Genomic DNA, 24,698 nt, shown 5'->3' with positions numbered 1-24,698 from the left:
AATGTAATGTAATTACATTTATTTTCATTAATTTTAATTCTCCATTTCTTTAGCCAAGGCTCAAGAGAGTCTATAAGGGATTGAAGGGAGCGATAGGCAAGGACCGAGTCTTTATGAGGAGAGAGGATTGCCGTATCATCGGCATAAGTAAAAAGGAAGGTATGAGGATTGGTAGGAATATCAGCAGTGCATATGGTGTAGAGTACAGGCCCAAGGACACTTCCCTGGAGAACAACTGCATGAACTGGGGAACAAGGAGAGTAGGAATTTCCACAGACGACACTAGAAAAGCGTACAGTTAGGTAAGATTGAAGGATGTGAAAGTATGTAGTTGGTAGGATGCTCTTGAGTTTAGAGAGAGCAATCCCCGGTGCCAGACGCGATCGAAAGCCTGAGCAACATCGAGAAAAACTCCCGGGAAAGGTTGAGATTACATTGACAACGCGATGACATTGCTGGACTGTACAGGAAACCAAATTGATGGAACGGAAGTATTTCCTGTGATTCTAGGAGTGGATAAAGCCCTAGTAATTAAAAATTTATATTAAATATATTTTAAATATATGTATTTTAATGTATATTGTGCTTACAATAAATTGCCTCCACAATTGGCGATGTTGGTAAACTTGCTATTTGATGCTATTAATTTACTTATAATATTATAATTTTTTAGTAAGTTTATTATGCATTTTATTTAATTTTAGGATATGATTATTTTTAAAAAAATATTAATTATATTCAAAATTATTATTGTAACATTTGAAATTGTATATAATAATGATTATTTTTCTTTTTCCCTGTAAGGTTAGTGTGTCTTCTGTCCTGTATGCTTATTGTATTCTCACATATAGATTCGTATTGAATACCTTAAACCGTCAGAACTGAAGACACACCAACCTTACTTACATATAACAATATAACTGTCAACAGCATAAGCCCTGAAGATAACCTAGTCCTTTGGTAGAAAACTTGACAAAAATAAAAAGTAATGTTTGAAATTCCCTCGGGATTAATGAATCACTCACCAAAAGTGATGAAGAGTATTCTACAATATAAAATTGTACTTTTTGTTTTTTTTAAATAAAATCACTCTGCCACTATATTATTATTATTGTTATTTTTATTATTTGTAGGCTACGAACCTGAGTTTGCCAGTCCGTTAAATAACCTGACGATTGCTGTCGGTAGGGAAGCCACATTTAGCTGCATCGTTGAACATCTTGGTGGTTATAGAGTGAGTATTTGATTCGTTTTTCACTTCATTATTAATCTTTAATTTTACTTTCTCTAACTAGTTTAGGTATGATTACTCAATGAAACTTTATTAGATGAATGAAACAACTGATATAAAGCTACCAGAGTGAAATAAACAAAAATATCATTGAACTTATGATTAGATCTACAATGATGTTACCTTTGATTCTGATTGCTTCCATCGTAAGAGATTGAATCATCAGGTTGTGTAGAAACATTTCTACTATGTTATCACCAACCTATCTGGCTGCACATGTCTCATAACTCAGATACTGTCAGACAGTGAAGTGATAACCTTCACGAAGGCTTGGTATCTGATGTTCATCTCTGAAGATGATTGAATTCAAAATCTCCTACCACAAAAATGTATGTAAATAATAAGGTGTTTTCTGCTTCTGGTCAGGACAGAAGAAATAATTAAACTGCATTTAATTAAAAACAAACTACTACATTTTTTAGTAACTCTTAATTCATAAATAAAGTAGTTCAATCAGGCCAAATTTTCGAAGTCAATTTATTACTGCACACGTCCGTTTTAAGATCTTCCTGAAGCAGAAAAAGTGGTTTTGAGAAAATGGTGTTCCTGTGTGTTTACAAAATATTGCAAAGAAGAAAATCCCACAGCGAGATGTAACTTTATATTAAGATTCGGTTCCACCAGCGATCCAGAGTCTAACTTAGCGAACGAATTCCTCATTTTGATAGAAGTACCAATTAAATGATGGATATTTCACTTCATTGACTTCTAATGAAGAAGCTACTACCGCACATAGTTGCGGCTAGTAAGCTAAAAGTTAGTTGTCTTGCTCTTTTAAAATTTCCCTTCACATCCCATTAGATCGCTCAGCACGTCAGTGACCAGCATTTATTTTTGTTTTCATCCCTGTTTAAATATAATTTCCAATATTTCATTTTTCAGTAATAACAGACGCTCAGGTAAATATGAAAAAGACAAAATTAATTCGAATATTTCATGATAATGGTTGCCCGGATTTCTATTCTTACTTTAAAAAATAAAATAAATACATCCCTATTGAACATAGGTATGTATGTATATATAGTTATATTTTGAGAAGCATGATAAAAACAATATGAAATTTTATTGTATGAGGATTGTTTATGAAAGCGTAACAGCGGAAAAAATAAGGGAACCGTATAATGATGATTTAGTGCTCTACTACTACCTTTTTACAATTACATACATCTCTCTTTTATACGTACATCGCCGAGAGAAGGGCTTGGAACAATTTATCGTTTAGGGTAGTAGATTTTTATTATTATTTTTCATTTATTTTATCATTAAAAGAAAATATCTGATTGAAATAGTCGAGAACAGTTGACAGGTTTAGTCAGCTGATAGTACACTTTTAAATTCCGATATCTTATTTAATATTAATAATAAATCTCCTATAAACGAAAATAGTTCAAATTCGATTTCAATAATTGAAATTATTCTATAAAATTAGCTTGATTCATTCAAGACATTTCATGTTACGATCACAGATTCTTATTCACGATCGTCAAAGCATACGTTTTAGATTCGCTTATACGGTAGAGAAAAAGTACATTATATCAACTTCTGCTCAATTATAAAGATAAATGAGTACTATAATTGTCTAAAATTTCGCAGAGATTTAACTAATATAGGGCCGGAGATATAGTAATTCTAAATATGAAGGAAATGAAAAACTCCCAAAATTTATCACCTTCTATCTCCTCTATAAATACAGCTAGAAAGCTGGAATTGAGCTCAATTGTAAACCTAATTGAGTACTATAAATTTTCGCTGAGTTTACTCCAATAGGACAGGAGAAACAGCAAATCGAAATATGAAGGAATTGTAAAACTCCCAAAATTTATCACCTTTTATCTCCTCTATAAATGCAGCTAGAAAGCTGGTATTGTGCTCAATTGTAAAGCTAATTGAGTACTATAATTGTCTAAATTTTCGCAGAGTTTACACCAATAGGACAGGAGATACAGCAATTCGAAATATGAAGGAATTGTAAAATTCCCAAAATTTATCACCTTCTATCTCCTCTATAAATACAGCTAGAAAGCTGGAATTGAGCTCAATTGTAAACCTAATTGAGTACTATAAATTTTCGCTGAGTTTACTCCAATAGGACAGGAGAAACAGCAAATCGAAATATGAAGGAATTGTAAAACTCCCAAAATTTATCACCTTTTATCTCCTCTATAAATGCAGCTAGAAAGCTGGTATTGTGCTCAATTGTAAAGCTAATTGAGTACTATAATTGTCTAAATTTTCGCAGAGTTTACACCAATAGGACAGGAGATACAGCAATTCGAAATATGAAGGAATTGTAAAATTCCCAAAATTTATCACCTTCTATCTCCTCTATAAATACAGCTAGAAAGCTGGAATTGAGCTCAATTGTAAACCTAATTGAGTACTATAATTGTCTATATTTTCGCTGAGTTTACTCCAATAGGACAGGAGGAACAGCAAATCGAAATATGAAGGAATTGTAAAACTCCAATATTTAACACCTTATATCTCCTCTATAAATACAGCTAGAAAGCTGGAATTGTGCTCAATTGTAAAACTAAATGAGTACTACAATTGTCTAAATTCTCGCAGAGCTTACACCAATAAGACAGGAGATCTCCTTAACAAAAACTTGCAGTTTAAAAAGTTAAGTATAAGGGTTGATTAAACGCCAAAAGGTACACAAATCAGCTAGTACTCAACATTTCATTCATGGTTAGTTGATATAATTTAAGTAATTTTGCTGCATTAACTTTTCCTTCACATTTTTTAGAATTTATTAGATGTCACAGACCCTTATGCTGGCCAGTTCATTCATAATATTATTTGGTTATAATTATGATAAAATGTATATTATATCTTCGTTTTTAAACAGGTACTTTATTTTAACTCTATTCCAAATTATTCTTCGGATTTATCTTTAATATGCCCTTTATTCTGAAGTGGTCACATCTTATACATGCATGTTAAAGTAGAAAAAGACAAAGTTAGAGTCGGCTACTGTTTAAATTTGAATCACGGAGGATTCAAAACAATATTTCAGACTTGAATTCGTCTTACCGAAATATTCGTGAGCACAAATAACACACAGTTAATAACAAGTAGATTATTCAACAACAATTATTCATTTCTCAATTGTAATTTAATTTTACTTATAGTAAAATACTGGAATAATTAGCTGTCCTAAAAGTATGCAATACTTATTTATTTTATATTACATAACATATATATAACATTGTGAGAAGAACAGCTACATTGAGAGTGTGATTGAAGAAAACTATATTATTTGCGATAAAGCCAGATAATTATTACCTATTATTATAAACGTTTGACTACTACATAAAATAACAATTACTTTAATCGAAGAATAAACTTAAACAGACGATTTTTATTAAAAATAAAATAATCGAAATCATTGATTTTGTAAGCGTTGGTGTAAGCATTTTTTTAAAAAAGTTTTTGAATTTTTTAGCCTCGTAATTTTTTTTATTTTTTATACCGTTTACTTTTTAACCTGTAATTAATAGTTTGATTATTATAGATTAATAGATATTAAAGTCAATCTACAGTGCTACTTGAACAAATATTTTGTAGATGAAAATGGCCAGCATAAGGGTCTGTGACATCTAATAAATTCTAAAAAATGTGAAGGAAAAGTTAATGCAGCAAAATTACTTAAATTATATCAACTAACCATGAATGAAATGTTGAGTACTAGCTGATTTGTGTACCTTTTGGCGTTTAATCAACCCTTATACTTAACTTTTTAAACTGTAAGTTTTTGTTAAGGAGATTTTTGTACCTTTTGGATAGATTTTCATTTTTGTCTATTTTGCTAAGTTACATATCTGCTTTACTGTTTTTTTTAAATTTGGAATAAGCAATTCTATCATTATAATCTGATAAGGTGTTAAGTAGGAACCGTAACTACCACTGGAGAGATCTTTTTAAAGAATGATTATAGTTGCGGTCCCCAAACCATCCTCAATAACAATTCCTTTGAGAAAGCCTTTTTATATAAAATAGGAAGGTATTTGTACGTAAAAAGCAAATTTAAACTGCGATTTCAGACCTTTCTTTTAAGAGGAGTAAGAAAAATAAACGGGAGATTACAGTACTTCTCCCTAAAAGGCAAAGAGGCAAAGATTTTGAATCGAACGACAATTCATTAATGTAAATAGGTTCACCCATTGATAATTTTAACGATTGCAGTACTTCCTCTTAGTAGGTGTAAGAGCATGATGGCACTTCACAGCCATGTAGAGGAGCTTTAATCACTTCTTCGTGCTAAACTTTATCAAAATCGGACAAAGCGTTATAGAAATATTGGTAATAATAGTTTTAGAAACGGCCTTACATGGGTGGGGCAAACTCCCCTCCATATGAGGCATAGCGACGAGACTTTTAAAGTGTAATTCTGTACAAAATTTCGATTCGAATGACACTTCATTCATGAAAATCAGTTCACGTGTCGATAATTTGAAACGATTGCTATACTTCCCCTTAACTAGTGTAAGAGCAGATCGTCGCTTTAATGTTACATAGGGGAGCCCTAACCCCATCATCCTACCAAATTTTATCAAAATCGGGCTAAGATTTACAGAGTAATTAGTAATAATAATTTTGAAGGGGCCTTACATAAAGGGGGCTAACTCCTCTCCCATTCGGTGTACAGCGTCGAGACCCCCAAAAGGCACATCTACATAAAATTCCGAATCGAATGACACCTTATTCATGAAAATCGGTTCCCGCGTTTAGGCGCTACGTTGTTTACAAAAAAGGTAACAACAACAACAACAACAACAACAACAACAACAACAAGAACAAGAACAACAACAATTTCTGAAAAAGCCGTTTTTGCTCATTTTCGGCAACTTTTTTCTCAAAATCTATTAGGTCTGGGTGGTTGCAAAAAAATTACAGTTATAAAGGAGGGTTTGCCCTATATTTTAAAGAAAATTTGGGAATTTTATCTTTTATAGAAAAAGAGAAAAAAATTGTCAAAGTTGGGTGTTTTTTAACGTTACGCTTTTTCGTGCACTTTTTGACGATCAACCCTTATACAACTGTCCTACCGGGCAGTTTTAATTAGTTTTATAATTGTCCATATTATTAGAAACTTTATGTTTGGAAAATTTTATTTTTTGAAAAAAGTAATTCGCAGGTATAATTTAATCCATATGCGCTTTCTACTTTTCCAGATCCCAAAAATTAGATAATCTTTCTTCCATGACATTAGTGTTGATAAATTCTATTTATTGATTCTGATTTTTCGAAATAGCTTTTGGTTCATTATGATATTATAAGTCAATCAACTCTATTTGGATATACATATTATACAAATTTTAATAAAAAAATTTATTCATGGCGTGCCTCGGGTTGGTCATTCTTGTCTTGAACCATCAAGTTAGTGAGTTCACGAAATTCAGTTCACGATGGTACTTAAGGCATAATCTTCGTTTACCGTAGATTGGCCGGTACGAGGGGACTAACTTAGAAAATCAAAATCTTCGAAATTCTGGAAACTCACGATATTTTTTGACCCAACGGTAATTATTTTTCTAGCCATCTCAGCAACGCTTTGTCCTCCAGTTTGAACTCATTTAAGTATTGGGAACAGGAAAAATATGAATCCAGTGCAACTTATTTGATCTATGATTGCATTCGTGGATTTTATTTGCACGATCTAGTTACAACTATTTACATCAACAGCTTTTGCAAGCTTTGCGTACAGTGCGTGAAAGTTTTAACGACTCTATAAGTACAGTTTTATTGTTAGGCTGGGATATCCGCATGGTTGCCCAAACAGTTCTGTAAGATTGCAAGTCAATTGCCATTCAACTGGAGAACCAAAAACCGTTTCGCCATATTATGAAATAACTTTCATGTTACTTTCAAAATATAGCTTCACTAGAAAAATTGATGGTGCATACTTTTTCAAAATAAAATTAAAATATCACGATAAAGAAAAGGCAATACTTATTCCTTTGAGAAAATGAAGATACTCGTAAGTGCAGATGATCCTGAGTTCATTAGCAAATATTTTGACCTCGAATTATGTTCATCGTCATGTCCCAAGATATTACGTAATTCTTTTTAATTTTCTAGAGCACATGTTTTTTTTAAAAAAGAAAAATTCAGCAGCTTTTTGTACGCTGGACCAGAACGTGTGCAGAGGCGTTCTCCTAAAAGCAGTTAATGTCATAAATTAGATAGCTTTTTTTTATTTATTTATTTTTCCTGAAGCAAGAGATGAATAAAATTACCATTAAAATATTCTAAAGTATACAAGTTTCATTTGAATGTCATTTCATTTGTGCGGCACTGTGAGGACAGAAGTTTAAGGAGTATGGGGGACAGCAGACCAGGACACAATTGGGGGCGGTGATGGGTCCGTGGGGCCAATGTCTATTACAGTTCGTCCCCTTTCCAAAACTGATAAGTTTATTTCAATAAAGTTCCACTGTCACTATATGACAGTAAAAGTGACACATTATTTTGAATTATTTAATTTTTCGACCATCATCACATTGTGTATACTGTTACATTGAAGACGATAAATTAATTTTATTCACATTTATTTTCAAAACATTTTATATTGTATCTGATAAAAAAAAGTGTTTAAAAAAAATTATCTACTTTTATTTTGACTATCTTGAAGTTTCAATCACAAAATTTAGTGCTTTCATCTCAAATATCTGAAAATCATTTTTTGTTAATGCTAGGGTGCGTTAGAAGATGACCTAAAAGTTGGACCAGGGTCCTAACCAGCCGAGTGGAGTAAGAAGTATGGTGAGTGCGGACTTATGTCCAACGAGGGGACTAAAAATTAGGCGATTGAAGCGACTGTAAACGGCCTATAGTTCTTGTAAACATCACCGAAAAAGGAAATTCTGGTATAGAGACACGACCTCATATTCTCAAATTACTAACTTAACTTCTTCAAATTTGGAACGTTTGAATGTTTGCTGAAATTATGAATCTACCCTGCCCCTCTCGCACAAGTACTCCTAAACAAATTTCTGGCAAAAGTGTTTCATTAATAATAATTATTAAATGCATCAATTAACATTTATCTATTATTTATCAGCAGAACAAATAATTTTATTTATACCAGCCAACCTCTTCCGTTCAAATAGTCAATCACTTCTACCATACTAAAAATCAATGTTAAGAGAAGTTGAAGTTGAGTTAAGAGAAGTTGAAGTTGAGTTAAGAGAAGTTGAAGTTGAGTTAAGAGAAGTTGAAGTTGAGTTAAGAGAAGTTGAAGTTGAGTTAAGAGAAGTTGAAGTTGAGTTAAGAGAAGTTGAAGCTGAGTTAAGAGAAGTTGAAGTTGAGTTAAGAGAAGTTGAAGTTGAGTTAAGAGAAGTTGAAGTTGAGTTAAGAGAAATTGAAGTTGAGTTAAGAGAAGTTGAAGTTGAATTAAGAGAAGTTGAAGTTGAGTTAAAAGAAGTTTAAGTTCAGTTAAGAGAAGTTGAAATTGAGTTAAGTTGAAGTTGAGTTAAGAGAAGAATGTTAAGAGATAAAAAGTTAAGAATCATCTGGGGACTTGAGAAATGGTCAGTAACGAAAACTTAAATCCTTACTCAGGACTTTGTGGACATGAGCAAGTTTAGTATGCCGCAGGATTACTGTTGTCATAAAATCTTATCCTTCAAATCCTTTGTTTTCGTGGGTATAGCTATCGCGAGAAAATCTTCAACTTCTCTAAATGTTTCGAAAACTCATCTCAAATCATCTGGCGTTGGGCGGTGTATCAATTAGTGATAGTGAACGACTGTAACTCCTTTTGAGAACGCTAAAATACTATTTTATGAAGGAACCAATGAGATTTCTAGGACACCATCGCTAAGCAGTAGCTTTTGGTCATTCTAACCTCATAAAAGAACCATGCTAGGCTTCCCCCATTATTAGAATGACGTATGAAATCAAATTTTGGTAAAGAAAGTTTTGTTTAAAGAAAATTTTGAGTGCAATAAGTAAAGTTTGGTTGAGAGGTTTGGCTTGCTAAATTACAGGAAAGGTATAAATGGTGGTACCCAAATGATATATCAAGTTTGAACTCTATGATGACTCAGAGGACCTGAAAATGGATATTTCAGGCGAAACCAAATTACCTGAAACACACTAAGTTCAGTACATTTCCTCTTGTTAGTAGCGAGGAAAAGTAAGGACATTAGTTTTAAAGAAACCATCTTTATTCCAAGCTAATAATTCTATTTCTACATCTTCCTCACTATCATAGATGTATAATGTGAGCGTCACACTTTGCGTTAGAACCGCCCTGCACTGCCATATGTGTTACTGTGGGAAATTGCTACATTTTGTTCGCTCCGCCCCTATCCTTGCATAACGTGCTACTGTTTTTTTTTGAAAAAAAAGAAAAACCCATACTCTTCACAATGTTTCCTGCAATAAGGGGAGAGGGACGAATGAGAGAAAAATTGCCTTCTGAGTGGTTAGGGAATGGAAGTGAAAACGTAGTGAGAATAATAATTCCGGTCTTTATTATTCCTGAAACAATTTGGCCAAAGTATTATTGTGGCAGTTTGAAACGGTCTATTAACGCTCAAAAGAAATCTGTCTGTATTTTAATAATTTCTTCATAATTATGTTAGTTTCTGAACAACTGATACTATTAGTTCTTCTAAAACACTACTAGAAAGAGCGAGTGGCGTTTTCAATAAAAATATTCTTTCCGAGGTCTCCTGATTTGTTTGTTTTTTTAAATTATTTATTTGAGGCGCGTCAACATCTAAGGTTATTGGCGCCCGGAGCTTTTTTCAGTGCACTGCCGGCCTCCGGACAGTGTTCTCTTGTTACAGACAACACTTTCCACCACCTGACAGTGAGCTGTAAGAAGCTCCTAGGAAGAGAAAATTTAAGGGTCAGCAGCTGGATTCGAACCCGGGACCTCCGCGTGGGGATCCGGACCAATAAAACCAGAGCCAGCGAAAGAAATCTGGAACCTTACTTTTAAATTTTTATTTATATGATTTATTTATCGATACTACTATGAACGTAATTGATTCTGGATTACATTAGAAGCAGAATAGAGGAAAGATCATGCAGGAAAAATTTTTATTCTTGATGTTTTTAAGGCGTTAAGTTCTTATTGTATTATTATTATTACTTTTCCTATTATTATTAGTATTATTAAACTCTCGTTTTGGGAGCAGATCAGGCACTCCGAAGAAAACTGCGAAGGTGACATCTGCTCTGAGTTGGCGTATGTCCAGTGTTGGGGGACCGACGTCGATTAAACGGCATTTTTGATGTCGGTAACAAACGCCATTCTTCTATACGGGTATGCAGTTTGGGCCGACACTCTTAATTAGGAAAATTATCGGATGCAGATGGCGTCGGTATAAAGAAGAGGAGCGTTCAGGACCGACTCTGCCTATCGAACGGTCTCGGAGCCTGCGGCACTTGTGGTGGCCCCATCGATTTGTCGCCTAGGAACGTAAGATGGCTTATTATTAAGGGAAGTCCTCGGAAGATCGGTGGCGAATGTGGTGGCCAGAGATTACTCAATTCGATCCTGGCATGAGAGATGGTGGACGGTCACCCGAGGTAGATGGACTGCACGGCTCATTGGCAATCCTTCTGAGTGGGCCGGAAGAAAGCATGGCGAGGTCGACTACTACCTCACCTAGTTTCTTACAGGGTTCGGGTGTTTCACCTCTACCTGTATAGGATAGGGAAAGTTGGAGACCCGGAATGTATCTTCGGAGACTCTGACCTCTGACATCTTTCTGTGTGATAGATGGGTGCTGGAGAGAGACAGAGCTTGGAGCAAGAAATTGGGCGAATCACGCCCGAAAATATAGTAGGGATTATACTCTCCCACAGAGTCGGCTGGGATAGTGTGGCGACCTTTGTGAAGGCAATATTGATAAGAAAGAAGCAGGAGCTGGATTTCGGTCGTTCCAGATAGGTGAATGAAGGCCGGTGGGAGCTCGTATGAGCTATTGTGAGACACCACCTTGAAGTAATTAAGAGAAAATCTAAGAGTCAACAGCTGTATTCGAACCCGGGACCACAGTGTGGGAATCCAATACGCTAACCGCATAGCTCCCAAGCTAGTAAGTGGCACTAAGGTTGGTTTCTCTGCTCTCTATGGGAGGTTGGTTTTTTAGTCCCGGGTCCCGGGTTCCAATCCAGCTGCTGACCCTTAGATTTTCTCTTCCTAGGAGCTTCTTACAGCTCACTGTCCGGTGATAGACAGTGTTGCCTGTAACGAGAGAACACTGTCCGGAGGTCGGCAGTACACTGGAAAAAGCTCCGGGCGCTAATAACCTCAGCTGTTGATGCGCCAAAAAAAAAAAAATAAAATAAAATGCATAATGCATTTTCTCCCTCCATAAAAAAAAACTATTATTATTCTTATTATTATTATTATTTTTTTAATGATTTAAGGAGCGTCAACATCTAAGATTATTGGCGCCCAGAGCTTTTTTTTCAGTACACTGCCGGCATCCGGACAGTGTTCACTCGTTACAGACAACACTGTCCATCACCGGGCAGTGAGCTGTAAGAAACTCCTAGGAAGAGAAAATCTAAGGGTCAGCAGCTGGATTCGAACCCGGGACCTCCGCGTGGGAGTCCAGTACGCTAACCGCATAGCTAATCCCTTCCCTATATTATTATTATTATTATTATCATGATTTCTTTTAAGGCGTGTCAACAACAGAAGTCAATGGGACCCTTAGCACTTTTCAGTGCACTTTTGTCCTACGGACAATGTTCTATCTCCTTACCGAACTGTAAAAAGCTCGCAGGAAGAGAAATTCTAAGGGCAAGTACCTGGATTCGAAACTGGGATCTCCGTATAGAAATCTAGTGCGCTAACTAATGAGCTAATTACCTTCCCATTGTTATCTTAGGAGATTTGAGGGTGTCTAAGTCCACTTATGTTACTTAGTCACTTCTTCAGTTTCTTCCAATTCATTGTGTATTTATTATGTAACTAAAAGTTATTCTTTTGAATACTAAGGCACAAAAAGATAATACCAACTTAAAAAGTGTAAAATCAACAAATTAGTAATTATGCCGCAATACAAACATCTTTACATTTATGAAATCATTATTGCTATTAATAATGTTTAGAAATCCAAGTTATGTTCAAAGTATAAAACATTAGAATGTTACACATATTATAATAGTAAAATTAAATTATGGTAATAAAATACAATTATAAATATTCAAACAAAATAAATTGCGCTGTAAATTAAAAAAAAAAAAGTACCTTTATTTGTTTTAATAACTTTTAATATGTTTTGGATAAATGGGATTTTTGACTGATAGTTTCCTTGTTTTTTTTACAAATTGTAAGTTGTTTTAGGATTCTCATATCAGGTTTTTGACTATTGACGTATTGAGGAGGATATTTTTGTTACAATCCTATAAAGTTGCTGAGAGCTGGTGATGTATTGATTAGCACCCGTTTTATTACATTAAAATCTGTATGATTATAACATTTGTGAACAGCAGCCAGACTTGTGCAATTGATATGCATTTCGAAATGATGTCAGATATTATAATCTAGTCCATACAATGTATGTTACTTGTTTTATTAGGTATGTAGAAATTAATGAAAACTGATGTACGTTAACGTGACTTTATATTGTACTATATGTTTTGGATTGAACTAATGGCATGCTTATTGAAAATATTTATTTGACGGATATAGACCGAAGCGGAATTTAGTTATAACAACAGAGCTTCACCATATCTGGTACTGTAGAGAGCCCCGGCTGCCTCTAAATGTGGAATTTTGTTTCAACCCAAGATCTACTTTTCGATTAATTTGATTGATAGATATTGATTAAATAAACACATGCATTGCATGGGTTTGACGAAGACAGTCTGTTTCATGAAGAAGATAAAACAGCATTTAACGATTTGTGCCTGTGTGATAGGTTAGTTTGGCTGAAGGAGGTTCGGCACTTCGAAGAAAAAAGATCCACGCTGTCATACATTGCTCAGGATCCTGAAAGCAATCCAACTTGCTGATTGTGGCGCAAAGGAACGAGTATTTATTTATTTAAAAAAAATGAAAATAAAAATAAAAAAGTGCAATAACCTACTTTACCTTCAAGATCTATTGTGATTCTCTACCGGCATATCCTGATCCAAATCCTACGGAATGATTGCTTCTTATCCTTTCTCCGGCTTGGCCTGTGCCTCGCGGCTGTTGTTACTATTGAAACTGTGGTATATATATCCTTTAAACAGCAATTTTTTTTAGTCTTTGGTGCCAATTTATTAGTTGCCATGGAATTAATTTTATTTCTTGAATTAAGCGACTGCTGAAGCGGCTCTACAAAATCTGCTAGTCATGATTTCTCTTTACTTTGGTTGTCATCACGGATGTGAAAGCTTATAAAAAAAAAAACTCTCTGATGTCAGTATTGCCACGACTGTACAAAACCAAACTTTTGTTACTGCGAATTGATTACAAGCTGTTGCTTTGTTAGCTGCATTCTTCCAGTTATACAGGGTGAACCAGTAAGTATTGTCCATAGGCCTACTGTGTGTAGTACATCTAAAGAGGAGTTCAATGACGCATTGGCCAACTTCATATTTTCCACTATTCTTGAGTGACGTCAATTTAATTTTTTTTTTTCTAAAATCATTACTTTTTTCCAATAAAAATGTTATTACTCAGAAAGTTTTAGTCCGAATTCGATTCTGATGACTCGGTTAGAAAGACAGATAAATTTCTAAAAATTGATACCATTTCGAAGCATAAGTCATTCTCCAAACAGCCTCAATCTTCCTCCGAATGCTGTAAAAATAAAAGTAATCGAAATTTTTAAGAAAACTTATTAGGCCCTTACTGATCATTATCAGACCTAGGTGCTGGCACTTTTTATAAAAGTTTCCTTGTTTAATGGGCTTTCAAACGGTATATCATTTTCCAGGATTCCTTTTATCTTCGTATGAGAAATTACTTTTGTTTTGCAAGAAAACGTGCTCACGAGCACTCAATAGTGTTAGTTATCAAGTTGTTAAATTCATTGAAAACTCTTTTAGATGGACCAGTAGCCAATTTTTATAGTAGACTGTCTTAAAATAAGGAAGTCAAAGGTCAAAATTGCACTTAAAAAAAAAAAAAGTTTAAGGTTTATTCACATTCTTTTCTTTTTCAACTGTGTAGTTGTGTGTGAAATTGTAATCTGGAGTAAGTACATTTGAATTTTTGTTTATAAAAATAGTACTTGTTTAAAATATTTCCTAACATTTCCTCAAATATTTCAAAGAGAGACCAGATTTGCTATTTGTGACCTTTGACTTTCTTATTTTAAGACAATCTACTGTAAAAATTGACTACTGGCCCATCTAAAAGAGTTTTCAATGAATTAAACAACTTGATAACTAACACTATTGAGTGCTCGTGAGCACGTTTTCTTGTAAAACAAACGTAATTTCTCATATGAAGATAAAAGGAATCCTGGAAAATGATATACCGTTTGAAAGCCCATTAAACAAGGAAACTTTTATAAAAAGTGCCAGCATCTAGGTCTGATAATGATCAGTAAGGGCCTAATAAGTTTTCTTAAAAATTTCGATTACTTTTATTTTTACAGCATTCGGAGGAAGATTGAGGCTGTTTGGAGAATGACTTATGCTTCGAAATGGTATCAATTTTTAGAAATTTATCTGTCTTTCTAACCGAGTCATCAGAATCGAATTCGGACTAAAACTTTCTGAGTAATAACATTTTTATTGGAAAAAAGTAATGATTTTAGAAAAAAAAAAATTAAATTGACGTCACTCAAGAATAGTGGAAAATATGAAGTTGGCCAATGCGTCATTGAACTCCTCTTTAGATGTACTACACACAGTAGGCCTATGGACAATACTTACTGGTTCACCCTGTAGAAGTTGGCCGGACTAGATAGAAAAGTAGTGAAAGATCTAATTATTGTGCTCTTAATTTAGAGTGTTGATATCTATTTCTTGGTATTTACCGTTCATCTTAGTCACCTTTATAAACTTAAGATATCTCACCATACCTGTGTGTAAAAGATAAACTTGCGTTTAGAGTGTATTTGAATTTAGGTTAATTGTCATTATCTCTAATAGAGACCTCAGTTTCTAAATCAATTGTAATGTTTTAATAATTAACAGGTCATTCCGTTAATGTTATCGAATTTGCCCTAATAACCTACCAGTACAAAAGATAACGTTAATCGTCCCATATGAAATTAATGGGCAATTTCAACACGATTCTTTAAAATTTCTAAATGAATGTTTTTGATTTTTAGAAGAGGTTAAATATTGGCAGGTTTGGTAAGTTTTCGACTTATTTTGTTTTGGGTTACTTTTTTAGTTTCTTATTTTGAAAAGAGTTTAATCAATTACCTACAAAATTTTTTCTATTACGAGGCCAATATTTCGGTAAATTTATTCACTGTTTCATAACTTAGAATTTGTGTTGTTTATAAATACAACTAAAGAATCTTATTTTTAACATCTTGATCTTGAAGATTGCATATTGTTCCAAACTTATTGCAAAATTATTTCCACAATTTATTTTCACTTTCTAAAGACGCTAAATAGGTTAATTACAATTCGCGAAATATTAGCCTAGAACGGTAAAAAAAATTGGTTATTGATTGACCCTTCTCAAAAACATAAACTCCGTAAAAGGGAACATAAAAACAAAATAATAAGATATAAAATAATCAAAAATATTTATCTTTATTCGCATTATTATCGATTTATTCCGTAGTAATTTTTGTTAGTTTGCAAATCCAATTTTTTTCATTATTTTGCAGCATTTAGGATCGTTTCTCTAAGCCAGGGGGTGCTCAAACTACGGCCAGCGGGCCATATGCGGCCCCTTGAGGCAACTTATCCGGCCCACGCCACTCTTTCCGGAAGGGTACCTCTTTCATTGGTGGTCAGTGAGAGGAGTACTATATGCGGTGGCGTCGCTCACGTACAGTACTACAGTGTATAAAATAACAGCAGAAGTAGAAAGAAAGTCAAAGCTACAATAACTAAACCGGACATTGACCATCTCATTAGCCAAAAGCAGGCCCATAGTTTCCACAGAAATACTGGGCAGTTTGTTTATTTAAATTTACTTGTTATTTATTTTAAATATTGTATTTGTTCCCGTTTTGTTATTTTACTTTAAAATAAGATATGTGCAGTGCGCGTAGGGAATAGTTCTTAGTTTTTTTTATAGTACGGCCCTCCACCAACAGTCTGAAGTGGTCCCCTATGTAAAAAGTAAGAGGACCCCTGCTCTAAGCAGTATGTTCAAAGTATTCGGTGTTTTTATTGTGAAAATGACAACAACAAAATCTTATTAAAAACTATTCTTTTGATCTTTTGACTTCATCGAAGAACTGAATTTTGTCGGTACAGTTAAAATTAAAAAAAAAACAAAAAAAACATACACTTAATTGAATAAAATAAACATTAAATGGGGCACATTAACTTTGTTCTTAGTGAGTTCCATTAAAAGAACTTTTTGATTTATCACAATGCTGCGCAGATTGGACAAGTCCGGAGAATAGATTAAGGCTAGCAAACAAATGCTATGTCAATTTTTTCATACGACGGGGTCAATATAATGGTAATACCAAACCTTGAATGGTACCTTAGACCTTAAATGGCATTTTTATTTTTTTTTAGAATGTCAAGTGAATTATTAACAGCAACGGAGTCGTCCTCTGCCTGATGAATGAAAGATGTCGCTGAATCCGTAGTAGCGCTCATGTTTCTTCAAATCAGCAATGTTACCAGTCACTACGTATTAACCACATTTTCACTAGTGAACTGTGCACCAATAAAAGCTCGATCTTTACCGACCTCGACAAAGAAACATGCTGATTTTCTTACCGTAAACCAGATTGTAAACAGAAAATGGCCTGCCTCCATACTACTTCTAAAGTCTTTTCCTCGTAAAATAGGCGCTTTTGATTCAACATGGTTGTCCAAGAAAAAACGCGTCTTCTTACCTGTAATGTCGCTTCTTTAGGTTTTCATCAGCAACCTCTTGCGAAACTTTCAGCCTGGCAAACTGTCAAGTAGATGCCAAAAAATAAAAATAAAATAAAATTTATTTCTTCAGCTTTACCCCAAAGATTGGCACCGAAAACCACAACTATCTTCATGCCATCTGATGCATTTATTTTTTGTCTATAAACGGTCCAGTCAGTGATCCATTCACTTCTCACCTAATTTAAATAGGCGCTCAACATTATCGTTAATGGATTTGGTCTTGTTAAAAACAAGGCCGGGTTTGACCTTAGTGATTAAAAGCCTTAGATTTAGAAAGCAGAGCTAAATGTGGATCTGTGTGAACGGGCTAAATATACTTCTCAACATTAATTTACTGAATCGCAGGATTTGTCCCTTAGTTGACACGCCAAGGTAGTAATGTTAAGGTAGCCTACGTATCAAAGAGTAGCAAGTAATTGACCCGATCACTGTACAATTCGATTAACTCCATAAAACGAAATACTGACTCGCAGGATTTGTTCCTTAGTAGTTGACACGCCCAAGGTAGTAATAATGTTAAGGTAGCCTACGTGTCAAAGAGTAGCAAGTAATTGACCCGATCACTGTACAATTCGATTAACTCCATAAAACGAAATACTGACTCGCAGGATTTGTTCCTTAGTAGTTGACACGCCCAAGATAGTAATGTTAAGGTAGCCTACGCATCAAAGAGTAACAAGTAATTGACCCGTTCACTGAACAACTCGATTAACTCCATAAAACGAAATACTGACTCGTAGGATTTGTTCCTTAGTAGTTGACACGCCCAAGATAGTAATGTTAAGGTAGCCTACGCATCAAAGAGGAGTAATGTTTGGCTAATCAATTTGACTAGTTATCTTTTTGAACTATTGAAACAGACAAGAATTTGCATTTCTGTGCAAAATTTGGTAATGATAGAGCATCACCCCATATTATTTTTCCTATCACAATATAAATAATTCCAGACAGATAAATTAAAGTGTAGTTTATTACCTATGAGCTCACTTCAGTTTTTATTAACTAATTTATCTACAGCAAATATAGTGTTAACTTTAATATTGCGCAAAAAATTATAAATTATTTTATAAAACGCAGTTTTCCTGCATTTTAAAAGATCCCCCAACTCTTATAATTGAACTTCAGAAAAGCAAATAACAATTTTCTCATCCTTAACTGAGCCGATCGCTACAAAAATCGATTAACTCCACTTTTTGAAACATCTTAAATTTAAGGTAAACTTAAGTTGGTTCAGTCATAGCTTTTTATATTTATAATACATTTTCCAAAACATAAAGATTAACACCATTAAACGACAAGAATATTTGCGGCCATTGCATAAGAATTTGGCCAATAAAATTTTGATATGCCTAAATTTCATACAGGCGATGAAATTATTTATCTACAGGTATTTACAGATCGGTACATTAGAGGAGAGGTTAATTTTAACCCTACCTGAATTGAAATTACAGTGAAAGATGTATGTACTTGTCAGATTATGTAATACACAAGGTTTTCTTTAAAAAAAATATTTGAATCGTTTTCGAAAAAATTCTTACCTAGCATTTATTTTTTGATTTTCCGATCCTATTTAACTGTTCGACATTTTAAAGAATGAGTGGGCTCCGAATGTTTTCTATTTCCGCTCGAGTTCCACAAGACAGAACACTTGGCCCCATCCCTGCCAACTCCCAACACCTTAATCACTACCTATGCTGACGACACCAGCATCCTCTTTACCCGTTAAGAACCATCCAAAACCTCCAAAATCCAACAAGAGCACCTCGATCTAATTGAAATTGAAATTGCATAAAAATTATTTAAAATAAATGAGGCTACCGAGTGGTTAGAGGCGAGAGCTGCAAAGCTAATATGTATTGTGGTACTGGGTTCGATTCCCGGTCGTAGGCCTTGGATTTTATTTAATGGTTAATAAAAGAAATTTACTGTAAAGTATGTTTGCTAGTCGCCTCCGTCCACGACACCTAATTGGTAGTTGGACGTTAAGCCCCTCCTGAAATATTTAAAACAAAAGTGTTCCATCCCTGCCTAGGTTTCTTACTTGGACAGTAGACTCACATGGAACCCACACACTGGACTTAAAAGACAACAACTAAACAAAAGGGAACGAACAACTTAGACGCATGATCGGACCTAAATCTAAACTAACCATACCCAACAAACTAACACTTCTGGAGTTACGGATAGCGCCTGTTAACTTCAGTTCATTTAAGTCGTGTGGGCAGATTCCAACTTGTGAAAACTTAAAATCGAAAATCGATAAGTTTACAATAGTTTCACTCAAGAAAGGATCAGAGAATAGAAAGAGGAGTTCAGTGAGAGTGGAACGATGAAGATTGATTTATAGCTACAACTGAAATGAAACAGTTAAAGCTTTCTCACTGAATATAAAATGACTAGTATGCAGAGATATTCACTGTATTTAATTATTGTTAAAATAATATATATAAATAGATAAATCTTTGTAGCGCAAATGACAATATGAATAGGTTCTACTCTAAATAGAGGTATATTCTCAACACTATTTCTCTACAAAACTTGTCATTATAATAAAGATTTTTAGTTGTTTGTGTATGCTAAAAAGAAAGGTGCTGCGTTGCCAGGTTATGTTGATCTCCATAGAGTTAGCCCGACTATCGCTCCTCTTTACTGGTTTTATTTTCACTTGGTTTCACTTCATCAGATTGGCGGCTTTACACTAGCTTAGAGCCCCTCTCCATTGTTTACTCACTTTATTTCGAAAACAATAGTCATCCCATTCCATCCTCGCTGGCTTTTTTTTTTTTTTTTAAATAATTTGTGATCGTTATTGATTTTCAACTTTGTATCACTTAATTCAGAAAACTTAAATAAATAGACAACAAAATTTTAAATATTTGTAGTAACTAATTTAAATATTCATTTATATCTCTCTTTATTTGTTGGGGAAATAGTTTGTCACTTCAGAATGCCATCAAAGACTTTTTAATAATAGAAACTTCATATAGGAGATTGGATTCTTTTGGTTACTATGTGATCATCAGTGGCGAGCTCTATCAAACTTTTTCAAGTGACCCTTATTTAATGAAAAAGAATCCATTCGACTTTCTTTTCTCAGATGAGGTCTTCTTCCACTAAAAGAAATTCCAATTTCGTATAGTCATGGGATTCCGTAAAATTGATACTCAGTCCTACCATAATCAACAAATCTATGTTTTTTTTACTTTTGTTTTGTCTGTTTCTTTGTTTAAGTATGATTATTCAGTCACATCTCTCTTATTATTAGAGCAGTGGTTCAAGAGATGGGCTATTTAAGCTTAATGAACCCAAGTCTCAAAATATCACCTTCACTCTTCGTCGCATTACTCTTCCTCCAGTCATCTATAACCTAACACCTCTACCAGTAGTTGCCCTTAGGCTTTACTTAGACCGAAGACTTTCTTGGAACCCCCACACTAGACTGAAAAGAACAGAACTAAACAGACGCTATCAACTACTTAAAAGACTCTTAGACAATAGATCTAAACTGTCTCTAGACAACAAAAGACTGATTTATACTTCTATTTTGAAACCTATCTAGGCGTATGGAATAGAGCTGTGGGATTCAACCAAACGCACAAATCTCCAAACGATTCAGTCCCTTCAATCAAAAATACTTCGAACTATTGTAAACGCTCCAGGTCATGTCTCCAACTGACTATACACACTGATCTTAACATTCACCTAAGTTGCTAAAACAAGATACAGAAAACTCCACTTCAATCTACAATCTCATATACATCCTCTAGCTCAAAATCTTTCTTCAAGAACTCTTCCTGATAACCCGACAAGACGCTTTAAGAGACTTTGGCCTCGTGATCTCCTCTCAAGAGAGGAGAGTGACTAACCATATAAAAAGTCCGTGCAAAGTCAGAGAGATAGCACTACTGGCGCGTATCGAGGTTATGTTTAGTTAGTAACATCTCTTGGAATAACACACACCAAGTTTCAGCCAGATCGGTCTATTTCTTTGTGTTTGGCATTCGCTTGAATCGAGGAAGTCGAGTGATTTTCAAAAAATGGACGAAAAAGAATTTCGTGTGTTGATTAAACACTACTTTATGAAAGGCAAATCGCCTCAGGAGACTAAAGAGAAGCTTGATAAACATTATGGTGACTCTGCACCTTCGATTAGAACAGTTTATAAGTGGTTTCAAAATTTTCGGAGTGGCCATATGGGCACAAGTGACGCTGAACGTTCTGGTCGCCCTGTTGAGGTTACTACTCCAGAAATCATTGATAAAATCCATGATATGGTGATGGATGACAGAAGAGTGAAGGTGCGTGAGTTTGCATTAACAATTGGACATGTCAAAGCTATCCGCAAGATGGGTGCCGCGATTGCTCACGCTTGACCAAAAACGAAATCGTGTGAAGTGTTGCAAGAACGGTTTGCAGCTGTTCCAGAAGAATCCGCAGGACTTTAAGCGTCGTTTCGTCACTGTGGATGAAACATGGATACATCACTACACTCCTTAGACCAAAGAACAATCTAAACAATGGGTTACCAAGGGGGAATCTGCGCCAAAAAAGGCGAAGACCGTTCCTTCGGCCGGAAAGATTATGGCGACTGTCTTTTGGGATTCGCAAGGAATAATCCTCATCGACTATCTGGAAAAGGGTAAAACTATTACAGGTGCATATTATTCATCGTTATTGGACCGTTTGAAAACCGAGCTGCAAGAAAAACGCCCACGATTGGCCCACAAAAAAGTCCTTTTCCATCACGACAACGCACCAGCTCACACCTCAGCAGTTGTGGTCGCAAAATTAATGGAAATAGGGTTCCAACTCGTTTCACATCCCCCCTATTCTCCAGACTTGGCTCCCTCGGACTACTATTTGTTCCCCAACATGAAGAAATGGCTGGCGGGAAAAAGATTTTATTCAAACGAGGAGGTGATTGCAGAAACGAATGGCTATTTTTCAGACTTGGACAAATCCTATTATCCGGAAGGGATCAACAAACTAGAGCAGCGTTGGACGAAGTGTATAAGCCTAAAAGGAGACTATGTTGAAAAATAAAAAAGGTTTACCCCAAAAAATTAAGTAGTTTTTATTTTTGCACGGACTTTTCAAACGACCCTCGTACCTCTGTTATTTATTGTTACTGTTATCACTGTTTCTTATAGCACGAACGCGCTGATTGTAGCAAAAATAAACGCCAAAAAAAAATATGATTATCTTTATTAACTTTTAAAATTAAACAAAATCTTGTTCACTCATTACTTTTTACCCAAACTTATAGCCAAGCCAAGCCAAAAAGTCCACACTAATTCTAGAGTGAAAGTTGCGGATCTAACCAAATTTTAAACAGTATTTACTTCTAATATTCTCATTATATTTATATATTTATTGTTTAATCTAACTAATTAAAACCGCACAGAATTTGATTCATTAATCTTTCAAAAGCAAGAGTAGAAAACTATAGTTGATATTGAAAGGTTAACAGTTAAAGAAGTTGGGGTAATTTCGGTATGATATAATAATAACAATAATAATAATAAGGGAAGGGATTAGCTAAGACGTTAGCATACTGGACTCCCACGCGGATGTCCCGGGTTCGAATCCAGCAGCTAACCCTTAGATTTTCTCTTCCTAGGAGCTTTTTACAGCTCACTGTCCGGTGATGGACAGTGTTGCCTGTAACGAGAGAACACTGTCCGGAGGTCGGCAGTGCACTGGAAAAAGCTCCGGGCGCTATTAACCTCAGCTGTTGATGCGCCAAAAAAAAAAATAATAATAATAATAATCTTTATTAATTAGTATTTACATTTATCTTCATTAATGACATAAAATAAAAAATTACCTACAATATAAAATAAATAAATACTTAGAATGCTTATTCTATTTTTTAACTAAAGACTTAACTCTTGGTCTCTGAATGATACAATATATTTGTTTAATGTATTCGTTACCGATTGCTCTGACTGATGTCCAAGCCCGAAAAATGGCAGGGATATAATAAACATGAATGTTGCGAAGGATAAAATCAGAGATACATACTATTTGTTTGGATGTTGTTGATTATAACATTTTCAGTTGTTAGCAAACATGCAACAATTGGAAGCTTTAGAACTTACCAAACTCTCCCAGAATATTAATTTTGGATTATTATTATACAAATTATTACTTTATTATTACTGCAGTGAGCTGAAATTTTATATTTTGATTTTGATCCGAATGTATCGCACAAGTGAGCAGTTATTTCTCTTCGTTGGGATTTTTTCGAAAATGATGACGCTCTCGTCTTTAAATGTTTTGTTTGCATTTTTAATTTTCTTTAGGCATTTGTGAGGCGGTTAGGGCAGATTTTCCCTAAAGTAAATTTTGGAGTAATATGCAGTTTTACACAAAGTTAATATTAGCAAAGGAACAGTTTCCTCTTTTTTTTGAAATCGTTAACAAGTGAAAACCAAACGTACAAATTTTAATTAATAAAGTTTTGTAAATATTCCATCTGTTTATATTTTACATAATAAGTAAATTCTTCAGATAAACGAAACTTCTTCAGCTAATGATAAGGCTTCTTGCTAAACAACAGATGACTTGGAATAAATCAACTGAAGATAACAGTTGGAAGAATTTCATGATGGTTTATGTACCTAATGTTATTGTTTAGTTAATAAAGTTCAGCATGAAGCCAATGAATCTGTGGGTTTACTTAACAGGGAACTTGTAAAGCATTGTATATAGCTTTGTTGTAAAGTGTAATAGGACGAGTGAACTGGCAACCAGTAACAGTAGAGAAGCGGTATGAGAATAAGACAGCACTGTGAAGGGGAATAGTACACCATCTGTTGGGCGGCCGTTTGTCATACCCTTCATCTTGGGGGTATGGTTGGGCTGGCAACCTTTACTCCAGAAGTCTTGGGCTGGCCGGCCTACTGGGTCTGTAGTGCCCTCCTCCAAGCTAACAGTGCATTATTGTTAGAAGATAGACCCCAGATGGTGAGAAGTTAGTTCACTTCTTGTCATGTTCCAGAATGGGCGGCCCAAGCATGTCGATAGCCCTCTTCTAATTTCTCCTTCTCTAGAATTATGCTCAACGTTCACCAGTTAACCGTACCGATTTGTATTCGCCAACATCTTTCTTCCCTTTAATCTGCAAACGATCCAATGTTTGGTTATTAATCTGTCCGATGCAGTGTTACCCACCATAAAAGCTATTCTCATGCAAACCAGTTAGCTCATATGCTACTACGGCTTAAAGCCTCACAGTCCTGATGTGACGTTTTGCAGTAGCTCTCACCAATTTCTTCCCCTGCTTCCGTGCAGTGATGTTCTTTCACCTTATTCCTATTTTTATTTCAAATCAGCGAAAAATACATTTCAATAAAAAATATAACACTCTGCTGGACAACGCTAGCAGAAGTTTTTAATTTTGTTT

At 34.7% G+C, this 24,698-nt stretch overlaps 1 protein-coding gene across 1 annotated transcript in view; it reads left to right on the top strand.

Moving 5' to 3' along the window:
• Positions 1-24,698, top strand: part of LOC141456502 (lachesin-like) — a 353,521-nt gene that overhangs the window by 130,724 nt on the left and 198,099 nt on the right. The window contains exon 3 of the mRNA XM_074132563.1: positions 1,134-1,234. Coding sequence (XP_073988664.1) covers positions 1,134-1,234 — 101 coding nt within the window. The remainder of the gene's footprint in view (positions 1-1,133; positions 1,235-24,698) is intronic.

Source organism: Rhodnius prolixus, unplaced genomic scaffold (genome assembly GCF_049639745.1).
Source record: "Rhodnius prolixus isolate KJV_2025 unplaced genomic scaffold, Rpr scaffold_4, whole genome shotgun sequence".
NCBI lineage: Eukaryota > Metazoa > Arthropoda > Insecta > Hemiptera > Reduviidae > Rhodnius > Rhodnius prolixus.
The sequence above is the reverse complement of the archived record's forward strand: the minus strand, read 5'-3'. Positions and strand labels throughout refer to the sequence as shown.